The 22,997-nt window shown below is 35.9% G+C and overlaps 1 protein-coding gene across 1 annotated transcript in view; it reads right to left on the bottom strand.

Annotated features, from left to right (window-relative positions):
- Positions 1-22,997, bottom strand: part of Plxdc2 (plexin domain containing 2) — a 302,801-nt gene that overhangs the window by 74,693 nt on the left and 205,111 nt on the right. The window contains exons 5-7 of the mRNA XM_090318997.1: positions 16,851-16,973; positions 13,826-13,944; positions 7,872-7,971 (exon numbers count right to left, since the gene is read on the bottom strand). Coding sequence (XP_090175123.1) covers positions 7,872-7,971; positions 13,826-13,944; positions 16,851-16,973 — 342 coding nt within the window. The remainder of the gene's footprint in view (positions 1-7,871; positions 7,972-13,825; positions 13,945-16,850; positions 16,974-22,997) is intronic.

Here is a 22,997-nt window from a genome sequence, read left to right as displayed (position 1 = left end):
TCCACTGGACCAGTCTCCTGTTTGTATGTGTAGATTACACAAGCTGCTTCTCCTGGCTTGGTACAACAAGTCTACGTGGTGGACCAGTGAGCTCAGGTTACATGACTGCAGATCTTGACCAACATCCTGGTTCCTGCAGCCCAGAAAACATAGCACCCGGCTTCCAAGACTTTTCCAAGACTTATGAGAAGAAAAGCATGTTATACACACTTGCCATGCCAACAAATCTTTTGTCAGTAAATTAAATTGAATGTCCTTAAGTTTTCTTTTTGAAAGAATAGGAAATTGTGAGTTCATTAAATAAAATCTGGTGAAATCAAGTAAGAGTTCAACATTTTTAAAATTTTATCACTGAAGAATAGCATAACAAAATACCCTACCTACAGGAAAGAACATTAGAGATACATCAGTGAGATACTTGGTCCTCAGTTAAGGGTGGGAGCAGAGGGCAGGAATTCTTATATTATTTTTAAAAGAACACACTTCTTGTAGTAAAATTCAATGACAGAATCTAAATTCATTTAAATTTAGACAGACAGTACTGTTTAAAAATAGAAACATTCTGTGAAGTAGAAAAGTGTAAGTCAAAACAGAAATGTTCATTACATAATAGAAAAAATAAGCAGGAATTAAAATTCGGGGAAGTACAAATTTGAAGGAAAACGTGAACAGGAAGGTAAAAATCAAATACCGGAATTCATGATTTAAAATCAGAATGCAAACAAATCTGGGTAAGAATCCTCTGCTTTTTATAGTAAGGTGATCATAGAGCTGAGTGTAAGATGGATAATCTTTTCATTTATTCTTTCATGTAAAATAAATGTTCAGTAAGTGGAGTACCAGTACTCAGGAGTCTGAAATTTGGAAGAGTAAGACCAATCCAGACTTAAAGTTAGACCTTATTCTCAAAGAAGAGGCTAGGTAAGGTGGTATTTGGGAGACAGAAGTAGGATAGCAATCTGAGACCAGTAGGAGCAAAAATACAAGGCCCAATCTATAAAACAACTGAAAACAAAACATAGTCTTAGAGTTTGGCTTATATAGTAGAGTGCCTGCCTCATAGCAGGCATCAGGCCCTAAGGTCAAGCTCTAGTATTATCAAGAGAAAAAGTTCAAGTCACAGTCAAGAAAATAGAAGATGTTAGAAGTGCATGAATTTAAGAATAAAACATCCTGTTGTACACAGTATTTTATCAGAGGGTATTTTTTTTTTTTTTTACAAAAGAAGTCATGACCTCTACTTCTTTTGCTGAGTCTTTTGTGAGCTAGTAAAGAACTAAGAACTCAAGCAACTAATGGATTTGTGGTGTTGGGGCAAGCTCTTTTATCTACTGCAGAATGAGTAATTTTGAAAGGCTTTCCATTATGAAGCTAAGCAAAACAATTTAATGGAGATTTCTAGGTTGATCTGGCTATAAATGAATGAAAAATACCATTAACATTGAAAATAACAGGTGAAGCTCCATTCTTCTGAAAAGATTAGAGATAGGTTTTATAAAGGATTATGGAAGAAAGGAGATCTTCAAATTAATCATAGCTATGTACATTTTCCTAAGTTTTCATATCAGCTTTTCAAATTGTACTTTCCAGTCATTAAAATGGATGTGTCTTACCACCAAATAAAAATTATAAATTATTTTTATGTGTAAATAAGATACAATGTTTATATTGGAAAGCTTAGTATTTAATAAGTACATTTACATGTAAAATTTGCTACTTAATAATAGCTGAAACTCTAAAACCACTTAAAAGTAAAATGCAAGTTTTTGCAAATATTATATGAGGTACTCAGTATTTATTTGTTTGTTGGTTTGTTTGTTGGTCAGGGAATTGAACTCCTGGCCTGGAGCCTTATCCCACTAGCTAACTCAAGGCTAGCATTCCACCAATTAGAAACACAGAGCCACTTCCAATTTTCTGCCGATTAACTGCAGACAAGAGCCTTAGACTTTTCTGCTCTTGCTGGCTAGGAGTATAGACAAGAGCCACCGGTGCATTTTATTTACATATGTCTTTTTGTTCTTTATGTGTATTGCCTGGTCCAATCTGGCAACTCCCAGAAACATGGGTGTCTTTAACTTAATGAGTTAAATCTAATTTAAAGTTCATTTCCCAAGCTCACCAGACATCCATTGTAATGTCATTAGCTAGTGAGCTGTGCTGTCAGCTGCAGATGTAGAATACATTTTTTTCCCAGTAGTATTGAGGCTGGACTTAGTGCTCGCTTCACACTTGCTAGGCTGGAGTTGTCCACTTGAACATACCTCTACCCCAACTTTGGGCTGGTTGTTTTAGAGATGGAGTCTTGAGGGGTTTTTCCCACCCAGACTGGTCTTGAACAACAATCCTCTAGATTTCATCCTCCTGAGTAGCTAAGATTTCAGACTTAAGCCAACAGATCAGGTTTTATGAATACTTTCAATAGTACAGGATGCTCTATTGGACAGTAGATGGCCCATGATATTATTTCATTGAAAAAGCTTAAAAGTTTTTCATAAATACTATTTGTTGGGGCCATGGAATGCTTGTGGAAAATTGCCCTTCCTCTGTGTGTGTGTGTGTTTGAAAACTCCTTCCTGCAGCAGGAAAATAAAGATTTCAAACAAAAAATACTTTTTCATATTAATAAGCAAGCTATTTTTATTTACAAAGATTATTTTATTCACGTGCTGCCTAATTTGAATCCATTTCTTTGAAAAATTGTCATCTGGTCTGTAAACTTAGTTTTAAAATATATCCATAGATAGCCAAGTATATTCAAATATTCAAAGATCCTGTAAGAATGTTTGTTGTTTGTTATTCATACTGGGGATTGAACCCAGGGCATGGCACTGGCTAAGCAAGGATTCTACCACTTGTACCATGCCCCAGCTTCATTTCAGGCAGTTTAAAATATGCTTTTCCAAGAGTTAATTTTCAATTTCATTTCTTAATATTTGCTGGTGAGCACTGAATAACAACAACCCACAAGGAAAGACACCCTGCATCCTGGACACTGTATAGCAATGTGTCATGTGAGTGCTGATGAGAAGAGCTGGGTATTAAGGAGGCGTTGTTAGGTAACATATTGCTGCTGAGAGAATACAGGAAGCATTCCTCTGAGAAATTGTCACTGCCATACTTAGTAGTGGTGACATTGTACACGAAGCCAGTAGCTGCCTGGGTTGGCTTCGGATGTTACAGTTCTCTAATTAGTCAATTGACAAAGGTTCAAGATTTTCAAAGCAAGAAAGGAGGAAGGAAGGAAGGAAGGAAGGAAGGAAGGAAGGAAGGAAGGAAGGAAGGAGGGAGGGAGGTAGGTAGGGAAAGAGGGAAGGAGGAAGGAAGGAAGGAAAAAACAAAGGAAGGAAGGGAGGGAGAGAGGGAGGGAAAAAGGAGGGAGGAAAGATGGCCAGAGTGGAATTGGGTTCCTTACTCTGCTTTGCTCATTAGACTCAGGGGACAGCACACTGTGAAGTGAGCTGGAATGTCAGTATTTTAGAAGTTAAAAAAACTGCATTTCAAAATATGAAGGTGGAGGAGAGAAAAAAACAAGCAAATGACAGTGGCACGAGCATTGCACCTGTATGTAGAAGACTCAGACACGTTGTGCAAAAGGACTTGGTTGGGCATATATTGAGGTCCACAAAGAATTATGTCATCAGTTATTCAAGAAGAAATTATGGAAATTAAAAGGGATGTACATATGCATGTCAAATGTCAAAACTTCTGGAGAATCAAAAGACAATTAGAGCAGTAATGAAATATCATATTCCATCTTTTAGACTTGGAATGTTAAAAATGCTAATAGCATCTGAGAACATTTGAGGAAATGTGATATTTAATATAATGCTAATGGGAGAACATTTACGGAAAGCAATTTGTCAAAATATGTAAAGCACTATTAGCATGTACCATATACAAATTTGCATTTAGGGAATTAGATATGTCTAAAACTTGGAAACGTGGAAAGTCAGCACAGATGATTAATATGAGCACTTTAGATCAGTTCCTGAAAATAGAGAAAAAAGGTCTCATATACTTGCAAGTGAAAGCAGAGCACAATGATATTTAAAGCACAATATCCACTTTTTTGCTGTGTATTTGTATATGTACGTGTTCTACATGAGGGATTGGGTAGATCTATGTAATGGCTTTGAGAGTTAACTCTTTGAAATAGATGTGCAGGTACTTTATATTTTCTTAAACTATATTTTCTTAAGTTTTTGAACATTTTATAAATTACACTGGGTAACCATGCATGCTGCTTCTAATTACAATGAAAATGTGTTTATCCTTCTATGTCTGGGATATTTCACAAACCAGTCATTGAGGATCTTTTCTTTTTAAATCTGAACCTGTTTAGTCAGAAACTATTTTTGAGCTGATGACAGAGCAGCAACGGTAAGGCAGCAAGATGAGCAAACGTTGAGACCATGGAGTTCAAGCCCTGGTACAGCCTCCTCACACACGCCAGAAACAAAACAACAAAGCAACACAAAAACTGCTTTCATCGTTTTGATAACTGCATTTTACACAAAAAAGCAAGAAGGAATTAGCAAACTAAGAAAACAAAGGCAGAAAAGACTCCTGCAATTCTTAAGAGGCATTAAGTAGTCAAATCTCATACTCCAAAAGGGTTTCCTAGTAAAAATTTGTCTTTGCCCCCATTCTGCTGGATGCCTGGGTTAGACTGATTCCTCAGTTAGCCCCACTGTCTTTAAACTGGCAATGATCACAGAAATGGCATCTGTAGGTACAGGTGCACGGACCACGTAGTGCCAGGTATTGCCTGCTGAGTACATGTGGCATTTCAGGTTCTAAAATGGCAATTTTTAATGTGTAAAGTGTCACATCAGATAAATAATATGTGCAAGGTCTTGTGATCCACATTCACCCTACATTAGCCTTTATACTTTATGCATTTTTAACTAATCATTGTTTTCTCTTTTCTTAACACAAGGATTCATTTCCCCATATGTTTTCTTTTCATGTTTCTAGGAAGAGCAAAGTAGTCTTCAGCTCTAACCTCAGGACTATTTATCAGTTCAGTAACAATGTTTGAATTCTCTTTGATACTTAAACAATCCAATCCTTTGGGTTTTTTTTCTTTTTGACTAAAAGGACTACTTGAATTATGCTTTAAAGTTAGCAGTGAAATCATTGTTTTTTTTTTACAAATATTTTCTGTAGGTAAGGAGAAATCTTAATACTAAACAAGGATTCTGAAACTTTCACCCAATCCAGTAAGAATGGTGTATGAAAGAAAATTTTATTGGGGGAAAATATCCTCCAGATTCTTATACTGTCATGGTTAGGTTATACCAAAAGCTTGAATTTTATAACCTATGGAAAGAGATGATTAAAAGAACAGAAAATGGATTTATGAGACCAGGGACTAGCATACTGTATCTTGAAATATAGGAGAGATGAAATCACTCATTACTGAAGAGAAAGAGCTGCTGTTGCCTAACTTCACAGAGGAGAGGAAAGAAGGAATACCAGAAATAAAGAGTATAAATTCCTTAAATGGACCGCTTCTAATAGTGACAGGTTTAAAAATGGAAACAGAAGTTTGAAAAGGTCTTAAATGTTTTCCTAAGTACTCATTCAATGAAAAAAGAAAACATACAAATCTCTAGGAATTATTTTTTCTAAATACTTAATACACCTCCAATTACACTAATCTTAGGTAATTCTAACCTGTGGCCTGCATAATCATGCTTCTCTTTTTGCCTAGCTGGACATTCAATGAAACATTTCTCTTGTTACTTATGTGATTCTGTTGAAATTGGTTATATGAAAACAGATGTTGAAGGGGATAAATATGATTTTTAAATAGAATACATCAATTCTAATTTTCTTGCTCCAATAACACTCTATGTAGATAGGTGAACATGAGACATACAACTTCCAATTCTTTTTGACCATTTTTTCTGGATTGAACAGGAAAGTCAACAGGCTATGGGGATACTGTTCCATACAGGCAGCTTGCTGAAGAAAAGCTTTCCTCTGAAATCTTTAATTCTGCATACAATTACTGGGTTGAATACTGAATACCAAACATTAGACATAATTTACTCTCCAAATTGCATGTGGATTTTCCATGTTTATTCAATGAAGTTTATATCTAGAAGCATATTTTCTCCTTGCACATGACCACACAACATAATTCTGTCATGAGGAGCACACTGAGGTAATAAGCATACATTAAAGTATATTTGTAAAAAGAAATAATGCTTTTGTATCCTGGTGGCCTATTTCTTGGAATAATAATATAGCAGATTAGCAATGTGATCTCCTGAGTGAGTGACAAATAACATTCTTCCAAGAATAAAAAAATAGCAATAAATACAGGCAAACTAGCATTTCCTTTCCCTTGCGCAATAACTGACTGAAGTCATGCTTGATTTAACACCTCTGAAAAGAAGAATGTGAGAAAGTCCCTCTCAAACAGGAACCAACCCTGGCTCTCCCTAGCTCAGCCTCTTATTTAAGAGTTCTTTCAAGAGGCCTTTCTGTTGTCAACACATACTAATATATCCTTGCTTTGTTCTCTTGTAATTTAGTTTCTAGAAAATCTGCTTTGATTTAACAATTTCCTTAAATATTACCTCCTGCAATTTCTCAACAAACAAGGAGAAATGCAATGTGGGGAACACATTCTTTCTCAAGTTGAATTGCTATATACAAATGCTATTCTAAAGGATGATCACACTTATAATGTTGCCAGCCACTTACTGCTCTGAAAAGTCTAGTTTCCACTCCATTTACTTCCTGCTTTTGAGATGACATAATTAAACAGAATCAGCTCACGTCAAGACCAAACATCAGACACATGAGATAAATTAAGTCCACCATTAGAATGAAATAAAAGAAGAATAAAACCTTTCAACAAAGAGGAAAGAAATGATCTAATCTTGAGATGTATTTGGTTTTTACTTTTTGCTTTAAAATAAGCACAACTGGGAAAAAAAATTCCCATTACTTATGTCAGGACTGTTTTTCAAGGAAAGGAGGTTTGAAAAGCAGAAGCTATGAAAAGACAGTTATTCACATGGTCCAAACTGCTAAAAAATATCAGTTCTCAGTTTTGAATTTCTTCTTTTTTGTCTTCCCTCCCTCCCATCCTCTCTCCTCTCCTTAATTTCTTCCCTTCCTCTCTCCCTCTCACCCTCTCTTACTCCTTCTTTCCTTTCCTTTCTTCTTCCCTTCCTTCTTCCCTCACACAATCCTTTCCTCCCTCCTTCTTTTCTTCCCTTCTACCCTTTCTTTTTCTGATGCTGGGTTGGACTCTAGGATTATCTACACACTTACCACACACTCTGTCACTAAACTACACCCCCAGCCAGGGTTTGACATTCCAATATGATAACAGCTATTTAAACTAACATATACCTTTGACTCGCAACAAAATAATTTAATTAAAATAAGAGAGTCATAGAAGCTCTGGTATACTTAGCTTCAATTATATTTTCATTTGCCTAAATTTGTTCTTTTTCTTTCATCTCCCTTTCAATTCTCAAGTTTTGCGCACCAATATAAAAAATGGTTCTGATTTGCCTTTTTTACCCTCATAAACTTATTTAAATGAATATGCAAATAAAGGAAGGAATACAGAGTCAAGCAACTGATCACTATTTAATGCTTTTCTTATTAATGAAAGAATAATCTTAGTTCAACCAAGCCAGGTATCCCATAGTTGGGCTATTTTTAATTCCAATTACCCAAGTTTATCAGTTCAAGAGTAATGGAAACAACCAACCCGAGTAGCAGTCAAAAACCAAACAGTGGACTTGATAAGCAACCATCAGCTGCTATCTTTTACTCTGTTGCATCTTCCCTAGCGCCCTCACAGAAAGCTCACACTTTGTAGTCATTCTTCTACGTACTGGGAATCTGTTGGATCCTGTGGACAACAACGAATGCATCTGACAGCCCCACTTTTACTGGGTGATTGGTCGAACTTATCTGTGTAACCAAGACAGGAATCTGGAAAAGAAAAAGTAGATGTGTTAAATTTGAACAGCAGTCAAGGATGGGGACTGGGTGGTGTTCATTTTATTTACCGAACAAAACTGGCTGACAGAGATGAGGGACTAGACCCAATATAGGAAATATCATGAGAGAAAGACTTAACAGCAGCTCAGAGTAGCACCAGCTTCAGGCTGTTATAGGAGTTCAGGGACAGGAGAGCTCCTGGTACCAGATGACTACTTGCTATGAAATTTAACTGACTTTCAGTGACTCCGGCTGAGTACTAATTTATACATTCAATTCAGGCTAGAATCTCAAAAGGACAGATATTTTAAAATTGATTTTTAATTGTACTATATTGTTGGGATATGTATAGGGGTGTTATATTTACATTAGTCAGGTATTGGCTGGTTGCATTACTTCTCAAACCTTGATACCCGTTCTCATGTTTATGTCCCCATTTCCCTCCCCCGATCCCTTCCCATTATCTTGAATTATTTGTTTTCCTAAATGTCTTTTTTAACATCTATTGCAAAAAAAAGTTTAAACAATTCTTTCCAACACATAGTCTGATAATGACAAAACCTAGAAATAAGTACAATGTTAAATATAAATTTAACTATCGCCTTGCTGATGACTGTATTAGTCATTTGTGACTGACTTAATATATCACTTAGCTTGGCAACTGTTAATGCATATTGGAGTTCACTGTACTTCAAGAAACATTAGTGAGAGGCTTATAAGGTTTATGGGCCATCTTAAACATGCCACATTTAAATAAGTGAGCCAGATATCTGAATATGATAGACACTTCTAACATGCTTGTATATGAGAAGGTAGAAAATAACAGAGACAGATCATCAAAGAGTTTATTTTCTTTGTAAGTCATGCCAATGACATTGGATTTTATTCTAAAACACACAGGAAGATAGAATCAGACCTGGTGGCAGAGACCTGTGATCTCAACCCTTAGGAAGTTGAGGATTTTGAATTTGAGGCCAGCCTGAGCTACAGGATAAGTTCAAGGCCAGCCTATTGCATATAGCAAACAAACAACCCCAAAACCAAACACCAAAAAAGCAAAGTTCAGGGATATTTAAAGTCTTAACTAGAGGAAAGGAATTCTTTTCCATTTGAAAGATTACATATTAGCTGCTGAGTTATGAAGATGGCAGGGGTCCAAGAGAAATAGAGAAAGTAATTAGGAAGGATCCGGGTTATTCAGGTAAGAGAAAACTAGCTTCGAAACCAGCAAGGAAGAGGTGAGTTCTAGGTGTATAGAATAGGTGCCCATAACATGACAGGCCATGGATTTGATCATGGAAGTGACAGGAGAAATAAGGTTGTTAACAAGTTTTGGTGGCACCAGGATTTGGGGCCTCATTGTACATTGCAGAGTTGCATGGCTTCCCAGTGATCTATTCTCTGCTCTGGGCACAGAGAACAACTTGAACAGCTCAGAGATATAAGGCTAAAATGAGCAGAGGTGGAAAAGGCCAACACACTGATGACTGGTGCTGGACCATCAACTTAATGGCAAGTGAGCTTTCTTCAAATGCTTCCTTTAAAATATGAGTTCATGAGAAAGAGGCGAGGAGTACTAAAACTTGGAGATTTGGCCCTGTTTAAATAGTTAAGGAGCTTTCAGTGTCTCTGCTTTCGCTAGTCACTGCTGGAACTTTTGCCTTTCTCTTTTCTTCTCTCAAAAACATTCTTATTAGCACGTTAGTTGTGTAAATGGCTTCCCTTGTGACATTTCCATGCACTAATGCAACACATCCTAATCAAATTCACTACATCACTCTCCCTCATTCCTTCTTCCTTCTCAAAAGAAGTTCAACAGGTTTCATCATTCTGTTTTCTAAGTGGTTATAAGATATATTCACCATTTTCTCCTTTCTTCACTCTCACTGTGCCCCCCCATTCACAGTAGTACCTGCCTTTCAAAAGTATCTGTTTCATATTCCAATCATCTGTAGTATCTATAAATTGTACAAAGGAGTTTCAATGTGATATTTCGCACATGCATATAGTATACTTCAATCAAATTAATCCCCTCTATTCTCTCGTTCTCAATGACCGCTACCTCACTATTAGTCAACATTCCAAGTTTCCTTATGCCATTTGATGCATAATGTATTTTTTCTTCTGTTTTATTGTAATTAATAGAAGGGTTACATTATATTCACCAGATAGAAGGAGCATTACTTCACAAACATTGATACCCTTTCTCATGACATGGTCCCCATTTCCTTCTCCCCCTCCCCTCGCTCATCTTGATTTCCCCCTTCCCTAACCATTTCAAATAACCAATTAAGCATATATAAAATATATCAGATAACAAGGTAAAATATTATAATACATTGTCACAGTATTTCACAATGTATTTTTTATTATCCAGCACTACCATTTTCTTTCATTCTCTTGTTTCTTCCATCCTTAAAAACAGTTCCACAGTTATGATCATGCTGTTTCATTCTCTGTATATGTGCATACATTTATGTTATATATGTATCCTTTAATACTAAATTCTCAATGTGAGAGAAAATATGTGACTTTTCTCTTTCTGAACCTGGATGACTTTATTTAACTTGACTGATGGTCTCCAGTTCCACCTATTTCTTTGCAAAACACATAATTACGTTCCTCTCTATGGACTGACTTCTGTGTATTTCTTGGTCTGTTCATTAGTTATAAGACATGGGAGGTGCTGTGAATGTTCTCAGAGCCATCTATCACATACTTCTCAAGCATTCTCATCCATATAACAATATGCTCTGATGCTGGCTGGCTCACTGTTGAGTCTCCTCTGGTCTCTTTCTTTCTTGAATTATCCAGTTTCCATCAATTCTAAAATATTACAAGTGTTCCTCTTTTAAAACTTTCAGGATGACAACCATGAATTCTTGGTTACTACAGTTTAAATAAGAGAAATAGTCTCTGAAGAAAAGTTGAAACTTCATTTTGGGCCTCATTAAAACCTACAAGTTATAGGCACTGGTGATTTATTAGTTATGCCGTTACCATGGAAGCAATGAGCGTCACACTAAGGAACATTGGTTTTAGTACAGTAATGGTGGAAGAGATTAAAAATTGGTTTTACTTAATAAATAGTGAAGTTCCTCTGTAGAGATCTTCTATAAAATTTGCTGTTTGACGAGATGGTAAAGTGTCCAACTAACAAAAGAGAGTCAGCAAATTCCATTATTTTTTATTTCCGCCTGTCACTGTATAATAATATTTTAGGACCTTATTTTTAAGTGCATTATCCTAACTTGATGATTATCCTTAGTCCTTATGTGAACTGGTAATAAATAAAAAAATCATGAAATATTCTCTACATACTAGAAGAATGACAGCTTTCCCCAGTGTGAATCCAGGGTAGCAGCAAATTCAAACCCTGAATCAAGTGACAGTAAATCCAAAACTTCAAGTGAAAGGAGAAGAATTGGGTCAGGAAAGGTGACACTTCTAAGAGGTGATGTTTGCCAGGACAGACAGTAGCAAAGACACCAAGATATTTGAGTTTCAATCTCTACTCTTTTATTGAAATATTTTTGAGAGTCAGTGGTTACTTTGTTAAATTATTAATAGATGAAATATTTAGTCAATATTGGTTGCAAACTATTCTGAATATACAATATCTATGCAAATAACAACAAAAATATTTAGATTCTAGGGGTGCAGTCAGCTATTAATAGAACAGGCAATAAGAATTTAATTGTCTAAATTTCACTTAGATATGAAAACATCACCATCTTTCCTCTTAGCTTGCTTAGCCATAAATAAACATGCATTACCCAATTCCACCAATTAAGCTGCAAAATTTTTGTAGAATGTTTTTTGAAAACTTTAAGTATACCAGAGATTATTGAACAATTGAATGGAAAAATGCATGTGCAAGCACTTTGCAAAAAAAAAATGACTATGCAAAGTGATGTTTTATGCTGTCATGTTTGTTTTGGGTTTTTTTTGTGGGTCATGGGGTTTGAACTAGGCCTGGGCAGTGTTCCTGAGCTCTTCAGCTCAAGGCTCTATCGTGTGATTCTTAAGTACTTTGTTAAGAGCCAGGAGCATCTTCTTCTCCAATGCAGATGGCCTCATATTACGGCAACATTTTACATATAGAAATCCCCAAAATAGAATGCATGATAATTATTAGCAGAAAAAAGAGGAGAAAGGGGAAAGGAAACACTGCTTTATGTCTAGAACACAAGAAAGGAGAATAAGGTGAATAATGAAATAAAAATGAGCTCTTTGAACTCTGGGCACGGACAGCAAACTTTCTACTAGACCACAGTGTGGGGAGTAAGACAATATCAAACTGCCTATCACTTTAATACTTCCTCATGACAAAACAGAAAATTGGAAGACTTCCTACAATTAGAGTGAAGGAAAGGAAAACTAATTGAAAGTGCCAACTCAAAAGGAGACTCTAACTTTGGGTTTGTAATATGAGATATCCCTTGAGAACAGCCTAAATAAAGATGAGAATTTTGATAGTGAAGGAAGAGATAGAAGCCACAATAAGAACACAAGTCTCTGTTTTGACAAAGTCTTCAGTGGGTAAGCTCCTAGGCCATACACTCAGTGATCCAGGCCATTCAGGAAGCTTTACCATTGCTGGCGAAATCAGTTGAATATAAACATTCTTAAATGTGCATGCTCTTTTTGCACTGGATTACAATGAAAAGTAAAACAAGTAAGTCCTTTTTGAAATATGATCTCAGCTTCCAGGGAACAAGGTCAAAGAATACAGTAGGTTACCATAGCAAGACATAGCCCTGGAAGAAGAAATATGTCAGGACACACCCCCTATAAAATCCCATTGATATTATTGTCCCAAGTAAATGAACAGATATTTCACACAGAAATTCTCTCTAAGTAGAAAGACCTAGCATAATTGTTGGATTTTTAGAAATTGGCATAGCTAAAATTTAACAGTCTCTTACTTTATGAGTTAGATTTCAGAAGCTTTGATCAGTATGGATTCTTTCCTTATCAACATTGTTTGTTTAATAATCAAGGATACATTTCTCCAAAGAGAAGATAATCTTTCAATTGTAGAGAAGACAGAGTATATACTATTATAAATACACAGTTAACCTATGGGTTAACAATGCCCATTATTCATTTACATTGTCAGGATTTCTCTCAAAAGTACTGCCTGCCTAAAAAAAAAAAATCACATCTCTCGTACCTGGAACATGATTCCTATATTTTTTGTCTAGTAGCCCTTAATTGCACTGTCAAATGAGCTTGAAATCAAGCACATTATTATTCTAGTCTAAACATTCTACATATTTAAGGTGAAGATTTAGACAATTTTCATTATTTTATCAGTCCATTAAAAAGAAACAAGGCCTAGGATCAATATTCTTGCTCTTTCTGTCACTCATAGCACTAATTATTTTTTCCTATAAGCCTCCAATAACCATTAGCTAACTGTTGTGAGAGTGATGTACTGAGCTTCCCAGTATTTGGTCACTGGACTATTCATGTTTTCATGTTCATTTACATTTTTGAAATCAGAATAAAAATTCATTACAGAAATAAATAAAAACTACACCCCCAAAATAGTAAGGATAGTAAGATGGGGAAAAATCCTTACAAAGTAGAATTTTTCCCTTAGTGTTGTTTCACAATAATATAATTATTCCATATTTTTATAAACTGTGGGTCAATGCCAATGATACCCCAGTTTATACCCCAAAAGAAAGTCATCCCAAATTAACTATGAGTGTCAACCAAGAGATTAAAAATGAAGTTATTTCATAAGGTAAAAATAGCACAGTAGCTAAGAAAAATCAGATAAGCTGTTCTTTAGCAGGTGTAGGGAAGGGTCAAGGTCAAGGTCAAGGTCACTTACTTCTTTATACCCGAAGATGATGCGTCCATCCATGAGAAGAGTTGCCTGGAACGTAAAGCTGCCTAAGTTGTAATTATCCTGCAGATGTACATGATCCCACTGGACAACAAGCGCAGTACCTGCCGTCGCCAAGGTCCAGAAAAGAAAATAAACAATGAGACACATACACTTCCCAATTATGGAGAGGGCAGTCACAGCAGCACTCATCCAGACTTTCACATCCAACAGTTGTGCTATTTCCATTTTATATGGTTAATTGCAATTCCTCCACTGAAACAGTATTTGGGAAATATATGACTGAGTATTTTTATATACTTAATACTTAAAAAAAAACTAACTTCATAGTGAGGTTAATATTGAGCCAACTCAGTGTGACAGAATCTTGCCTTGGGAATTTCATTAATGTTAATGCTTACTATGTGCTTAAGTTTCTGTGAGTTGCTTTCCAAATGCAGCCCATGCAGCATGAACTTCAAATAGGTTTGACAACTGCTGAGAAAGGAACATATTCAGAAATGCTAGATCCATTTATAAAAGACCCGAAAACGTCTCTTCCTACTTAGAATTATACTCTTCCCCTCTGAAGAAGTCCCTTTATAGTAATGTGGATTTTTTTCGTTTTGAATAATAGTGGATTGCATTTCCATTTTTTGTTGGTTTGCTTCTAGGCAGCTTCCAGGTAGCTCTAAGGGCTCTGGGCTAGGGTTTCTGAAGATTCCTTGAAGCTCATTGGCTGAGTCTATAGCCCTGTGCCTTATATTCTAATCCCTATGATTAAAATAAATGCAAACATAGATTATGCTCAAGTCACCAAAGATAATTCATGTATGTGTATGTGTTTTAAATTTTATGCATAGTATTTTTCACTTAACTCTAATTGATGTTATTTGGTTTAAAAATTATATTATATAAAAATAATTGAACTAAAAAAAAAGCAAAATGTATCTCCGGGCAGAAAATATTTGATTGAAAAAAACTCATTGTTGTGTAACAAAAATGCTTTACTTTTCAGAAAGCATTTTATGCTATTAGTTCCATTAGTACTATCTTTTGAGCTAGGTGACCACTTTAAGCACTTGTGACGTATTTCTTCTGAGCTACTGAAATAGCAAAACCAAAGCATTGTTTTTAAGAGAGAATGTCTGCATAGCTCAGGCTGGCCTGGAATTCATGATTCCTTTGCTTCCTCCAGGATTATAGGCTTGATCACTGCTTGAGGCTCCACATAATGTATTTGAACTTCACCTTGATTTTAGCTGGAGGATACATTTGCAGAAGGTGGACATTGGAAAGAAAACTCTGATTCCATTTCCCAAATAATCAGTGAAAAGCCTGTCTGAAGGCATGGTTCAAATGAGCACAAACCCCAGTTCAAATCTTAGTAGGAAAAAAACCCCACCTACCCACATACACAGACAAAAAATTCAGAAAGCAGAAAAAAGGAGGAAACAAGTGACCAAAATTTCTTTGTGAAAATGAGAGCTCTATATAAATTAATTAAGTAATATTTTATTCTAAATTCTGATGTTGGTGTTCTTGCTATCTTGTTAGCTTCAGGTGTTTAAAGTTATTTAACAACTTAGAAATCAGTCTGCAGAAATTCATATACATTGTCTTCTATGAGCTTATTGGAATTGAGCTTCTGTAACCATTACCCTACCAGCTAAAAAACAATCTCCAAAGTAAAAGTAAAAATAAAATGACAGTGATATTCAAGGCGATATCACTGATTTTTATGCCCGATCAGATCTCTGGTCAATTGGTAGGAATGGGTCTTCGTGCAAGCACTCTCCCTCTAGGCCAAACTCCCAGACCCTGTTGCTGTCTTTTCTAGAGACACTTTGCATTCCTCAAATCCTCATTTATTCGTTTATTTATGGTAGTAGTGGAATACATGGAGTTGGTAACTTTTAGACATTTACTATGAATATATTTTGCATATTTAAATATTTTAAAATAGAAATTTATCATGAATATATTCTGCTGATTTAAGTACCTTTAAATAGAAATTTATTACAAATGCATTGTGCTGACTGAAATATTCTTAAATAGGAAAGACTTATGGAACATATCATCAAATCAATGTATTTCTTTTGTCAAAGGTTGTGTATCTAGCAACGTGCTATTATAATGGGACAATTTTATTAAACATTTGTTGAATGACACCAGCAGAACAATGTTCATTGCAGCATTATTTACCATAGTAAAGATATGGAACCAATCTAGATGTCCCTCAGTTGATGAGTTGATCAACAAGATGTGGTATTTGTACACAATGGAATTCTATGCTGCTGTCAGAAAGTATGACATTGCCCCATTTGTTAGGAAATGGAAAGACTTAGAAAAAATCATATTAAGTGAAGCAAGCCAGACTCAAAGGAACTTAGGCTCAATGGTTTCCCTCATTTGTCTGGGCTCTCCTAGCAGAAATTTGCAATAGAGCAAAACCTTGATACAAAAGGCCATATAGTAGGACGCTAAATGAAAGGATCTCTAGGATATAGAAACATAAACCATATAATGAATGATTGTTGTCCTTAATGTACTATGTTATCTCTCATCTCTTTTGCTGTCCCTTGGTTATCTCATATTGTTACAGTATCTCACTTTGTTACCTGATATATCGGATATATTTGTATTTGGTTATTTGAAATTGGATAGGGACGGGGGAAAACAAGATGAGGGGGGGTTGGGGGGAGGGGAGGGAAACGGGGATCAAGACATGTGAAAGGGTATCAATGTATGGGAATTAATGCACCATCTATCTGGCAAATATCATGTAACCCTTCTATTAATTACAATAAAAATATATGAAAAAATTGTTGGATGAACAAGTGAACAAGCTCCGGTGTGACAGTGTACTTTACAGTAGCATTGGTTTGTACCATGTGTTCTCTCAGAGAATTAGTATCAAGAAATTTATCAATCTGGTCTACCAAAAAGGATTTCCAAATATTAATATGAATGAGATGATGACTGTTTCTGAAACATACATCTGACCAGAAAAAATTGAATCAATACTTACCATTATCAAAATATCTGACAGTTGAATTTCTGGAAACACTGGGATCAAAATTTGCCATTAAAGGAGCTATGTACTGTGTGGCCGTGAGCATTCGATGCACAACTTCGCCAGTGTATATGAAACCTGTGAGTAAAGAGGACTCATGTGAGAAAGACAGGAATCTGAGATAAAATTGTAACTGAAATACTTCCAAATTAAAACAGTCCTGTTTTGGTAATAATATACAGAAGTAAGTGTGTGTGTGTGTGTGTGTGTGTGTGTGTGTGTGTGTGTGTGTGTCGGTCCTGGGACTTGAACTCAGAGCCTAGGTACAGTCACTGAGCTATTATGCTCAAGCTTAGTTAGTACTCTATGACTTGAGTCAATGATCTACTTCCAGATTCTGGTGATTAACTGGAGATAAGAGCCTGATGGACTTTCCTCACTGGATTAGCTTCAAACTATCATCCTGAAATCTCAGCCTTCTGAGGAGCTAGGATTACAGGCATGAGTCACCAGCAGCAGACATATTTTTAAAAAGAAACATTTTAATGTCCTACTGCCTCATTACTAGCACTTGGTCTTTTTAAAATGCTATTACTTTTAATAACAGTTGTTTGGAGAGGTTTCTGTATAACAAAGCATTTTGTGAATAAAATACATTTCGATCAATGTTACCCCTTTGAACATTTTTGTCCATCTTTGTAAGTATCAATTCTCAGGTCATTTCTCAAAGTGCCTTGCAGAATTGTCCATGAGAAATCCATGACAAATACACCTCTAATTTTGAAAAATGCTAATAGAGTGCTATCAGTACATCAAATACTCTGTTTTTCTCTTTTTCAAGTCTTGGTATTTTAGAACAGTATATCATGAAATTTCCTTTTACAACTGGATCTCTTTTCATGCCACTTATGTGTAATTTTTATCTTTCCTTTTTTAAAAAAGTGTTTGTTTGTGAAATGAGGATTAAACCTAACACCTTCCACATGTCAGGCCCCTGCCAGAAGCTAAATCCCCAGCCCTAGATTTTCTCAAATTTCAATCTTAAGTGGAGGGTATTGTAGAAATATGATAAAAATGTGCAAAATATCTTCATCCTTCTTCTTCCTTTCCTCTTCCTTTTTCCTCCTCCCCTTCCTCTTATTCATTTTCTTCTTCATTGTCTTTTTTGAAAATTGCAAAGGGGCTAAATACCCATGATAAAACTTTCCAATTCCTACATTGCTCAAGCTTTTATAATACTATCTGGAAGATGAGGACACAATGTTTGTAGATACGATGGTAAAATATTGACAATTCACAAATGTCTCTCCCATTACAGTGTTATCAGTGCCAGTCTTTTTCTAGCAATTGCATAATGAGAAAAAATTACCATGGAGGAAGGACTTCAGCTTTGAATTAACTTTCAATAGTTCGTATGTTACAAACATAACCCACTTTCAATTATTCACACTAGGTTTATTTACTTTGTGGATTACCCATGACAAATCTTTAATCCCATATTGGCATCTAGCCCTCAAGATCTTTAGCTGCCTGAATGAAGAAACAGCTCAGGGAATATTAAGTGATTAAATAATATTATAAGAAATGCACAATTAAAAACTAATATGCAAGTCAACACACACCCACAATATTGCAAAGTAAAGTCTTTAAACAAGTTGCTTGTAGCAATGTGATTGTAATGTTTAGGAAATTATGAATAAACTAGGTGTATGAAGATGTTTTATAACACTTTTCTATAACAATTAATGCAATTAAACAGAATATTAAAAAATCTTACAAAATTATGAAATATTTCAGCCTTATAAGACTTAAATCTTGTTATGTCACATTACAATCTGAATAAAGATTTTATTGACATTAAAATGTGTATTCTTTTTGTGCTTCAAATGTAGATTGTGATTTCTAAGTAACTTACTATAGATCCATTTAGTTAACTAATTCTAGAGTTTAAAAGAAAGAAACTTTACTTATTTTTTAAAAAAGACTCTTACTGTAAGAAATTATGCTGATCTGGTCATTGCTTTTATTATCTTTCTAGATTTTCAGCAATACCCTTAATATAGAGAGAAGTTATTTTTCAAAGTTTCTCTTTTCTCCCTCAATTCTTAGCAGGATTTATTTAGAATTTCAAGATGAAAACGAACATCAAAATTCTATTGATCAAACCTTGTAGAAAAATATTGGCATTAGAATGGAAAGAGTTTTGAGAGAAAGAAAGGGGGGGAGCTCCACGTAGTTATTTCTCAGATCCTAGTCTCACAGATAACTCAGAATAGAAAGAACAACAATTCAAGGCAGGGAAATCATTTCAAATCATGATGTTCTATTCCCCAAGACAACTGTGCAAGAAAAGAAGCAGCAAACTTGAGAAGACAGGTGAAAAGTACAAGATCACCCACAAGTGACTTCAGATACTTTACATGCATTTTTCTTTCTCTCCCCACTTGAAAATTTGCTGATTGACACACAATATTTGTACATATTTATGAGGTCTAATGTGATGTTTCAATTCATGTATGCATTGCATAATTTATCAGCTCAGGGTAATTAGTTTATTCATCACTGGAAAATGCGATCATTTCTTTCTAATTCAAAATCTCTTCTACTTTGAAAAACTACTGCATCATTGTTAACTCTGTCCACTCTTTTTTTTATTGTAATTAGTAAAAGGGTTACATGATATTTGCCAGATAGAAGGTGCATTAATTCACATACATTGATACCCTTTCACATGTCTTGGTACCCGTTTCCCTCCCCCCCCCACACCCCCCACCCGTCTTGGTTTTCCCCCTTCCCTATCAAATTTCAAATATCCAAATACAAATAAATTCAATATATCAGATAACAAAGTGAGATACTATACCAATATGAGATAACCAAGGGACAGCAAAGGAGATGAGAGACAACATAGTACATTAAGGACAACAATCATTCATTATATGGCTTTTGTTTCAATATCCTGGAGGTCCTTTCAATTAGCTTCACATTATATGGCCTTATGTATCAAGATTTTGCGCTATTGCAAATCTCTGCTAGTAGAGCCCAAGGTTTCTACTGATTATGACGAATGAGGAAAACCATTGAGCCTAAGTTCCTTTGAGTCTGGCTTACTTCACTTAATATGATTTTTCTAAGTCTTTCCATTTCCTAACAAATGGGGCGATGTCATTCTTTCTGACAGCAGCATAGAATTCCATTGTGTACAAATACCACAACTTGTTGATCCACTCATCAACTGAGGGACATCTAGGTTGGTTCCATATCTTTGCTATGGTGAATAGTGCTGCAATGAACATTGTTGTGCTAGTGGGTGTAGTATATCCTTGTTTCTGGGTGGTTGGGTAAATGCCAAGTAGTGGAATTGCTGGGTCATAGGGGAGTTCTATGTTTAGCCTTTTGAGGCACTGCCACACTGCTTTCCATAGTGGTTGAACGAGTTTGCACTCCCACCAACAGTGTAGTAGTGATCCCTCCTGGCCACATCCCCTCCAGCATCTGTTGTCATTCGTTTTCCTGATCCTGGCCATTCTAGCTGGAGTGAGGTGGAATCTTAGAGTTGTTTTGATTTGCATTTCTTTTATGACCAGAGATGTTGAGCATTTCTTCATGTGTCTATAGGTCATTTTTGTTTCTTCTTCAGAGAAGACTCTCTTTAAGTCTTTGGCCCATTTTTTAATGGGATGGTTGTTACTTTGGAGGTTAGTTTTGGAGTGATTCAATTTTTTGAGTTGTTGATATATTTTAGATATGAGGCCTTTGTCCGTTGTTTGGTTGGTGAAGATCTTCTCCCACTCTGTAGGCTTCCTGATTAGTTTACTAGCTATGTCCTTTGCCATACAAAAGCTCTGCAGTTTAATGTAGTCCCACTTATCCAGCCTTTCTCTGATTTGTTGTGATTCTTGGTCCTTATTAAGAAAGTTTCGACCTGTGCCAAGGAGGCCTAGTGTATCTCCTATTCCTTCCTGTAGAGTTTTCAGTGTGTCAGCTTTTACTTCCAGGTCTTTGATCCATTTGGAGTTAATTCTAGTGCAAGGTGACAAAGAAGGATCCAGCTTTAGTTTTCTGCAGGTGCTTAACTAGTTCTGCCAGCACAACTTGTTTATGAAATTTAACAGTAAGGAGCACACAAAATACCAACTCCTTTGGGACACAGCAAAGGCAGTACTCAGAGGAAAATTTATAGCGCTGAGTGCCTACAACAACAAGTTGGAAAAATTGCAAACCAACAAGTTAATGTCTCACCTTAAGCTCCTGGAAAAAGAGCAACAAACCAACCCTAATCCCAGTAGAAGAAAGCAAATAATTAAAATCAAAGCAGAGTTAAATGATTTGGAATCCAAAAAAACTATAGAAAGAATCAACAAAACAAGGAGTTGGTTCTTTGAAAGAATTAACAAAATTGACAAGCCCTTAGCAAATCTTACCAAAAAAAGAAGAGAGCATATCGAAATAAACAAAATCGCAGATGAAAATGGTAATATCACGACAGAAATTACCAAGATCCAGAATATCATGAGGGAATACTTCTCAAACCTTTATGCCAACAAATTTGAGAATCTAGATGAAATGGATGAATTCCTAGCCAATATTAACATACCCACACTGAGCCAAGAAGAACTAAGCCAACTCAACAGGCCTATTTCAAGCTCTGAAATAGAAATGGCAATTAGAGAACTTCCACCTAAGAAAAGCCCAGGGCCAGATGGATTCACAGCTGAATTCTATAAGGTCTTCAAAGCAGAGCTCACACCAATACTCCTCAAGCTCTTCAACGAAATTGAAAATGAAGGTTCCTTACCAAACTCATTCTATGAAGCCAGTATAACCCTCATCCCCAAACCAGACAGAGATTCATCAAAGAAAGAGAACTATAGACCTATATCTTTGATGAACATCGATGCAAAACTTCTCAACAAAATACTGGCCAACCGTCTACAACAACTCATCAAAAAAATTATACACTATGACCAAACTGGATTCATCACAGGAAGGCAAAGCTGGTTCAACATACGCAAATCAATTAATATAATTCAACACATCAACAGAAGCAAGGACAAAAATCACATGATTGTCTCAATAGACGCGGAAAAGGCATTTGACAAGATCCAACACCCCTTTATGTTAAAAGCTCTGGAGAAACTAGGAATCCATGGAACATTCCTCAATGTAATAAAGGCAGTGTATGAGAAACCTACTGCTAGTATTACACTTAATGGTGAAAATCTAAAGCCATTCCCTCTAAAATCAGGAACGAGACAAGGATGCCCACTCTCTCCACTACTCTTTAACATAGTACTAGAATTCCTAGCCAGTGCAATAAGGCAAGAAGCAAGCATAAAGGGGATCCAAGTAGGGAAAGAGGAAATAAAACTATCCCTCTTTGCAGATGACATGATTCTGTATTTAAAGAATCCTATAGACTCTACTCCCAAGCTCCTTGAGCTGATTCAAAGCTTTGGAAGGGTAGCAGGGTATAAAATCAACCCTCAAAAATCAACTGCCTTCCTTTATGCCAACAGTGAGAGGAACGAGGCAACAATCATGAAAGAAACTCCTTTCACAATAGCCTCAAAGAAAATAAAGTACCTAGGAATTAGCTTAACTAAGAATGTAAAGGACCTTTTTGACGAAAACTTTAAAACCCTAAAAAAGGACTGTACTTCCCCATAACTTCTAGATGGTAGAGATGAAAGGATATCCTCATCAAAAATCAGTTTGTAAAGACAGTTTTCTCCCTATAGGATTTCTGCCCAAGATGCCTGGGGTGTCATTTTTGGGGTGCCTATCAGAACCCTATGTGATCAGCTGTGTCTGCATGCAAGCTCAGCCCTGCATTAGTAAGGGGAGTTGTCGAATACTTCTGCCCTTCACTTCATCCCAGAATCCTCATCTACCACAAAGAGCAAAGACAGCTGCCTCTATTTCTAAAGATGTCAAAACTATCCTTTGAAATCCATCTGAATCATAGGCCAGAAATAGCCCTGTCATGAAAATTCTCAAAGACAATTAGAGCCAATCTTTTTTTTTTAACCAAACTATCAGACTTTATTGTGTTTGTTGAATACCTACCTTTAACAATCTGGCAACCTTAAAGTAAATATAATCCCGTAGAAAAAGAAGTATCCCTTTCAGATTCCCTTTCGGAATCTAGCCAGTCTTTGG

Source organism: Megascapheus bottae, chromosome 26 (assembly GCF_031878675.1).
Source record: "Megascapheus bottae isolate mThoBot1 chromosome 26, mThoBot2.hap1, whole genome shotgun sequence".
In the NCBI taxonomy this organism is placed as follows: domain Eukaryota; kingdom Metazoa; phylum Chordata; class Mammalia; order Rodentia; family Geomyidae; genus Megascapheus; species Megascapheus bottae.
Note: the sequence above shows the minus strand (reverse complement) of the source record. Positions and strands in the feature narration are given on the sequence as shown.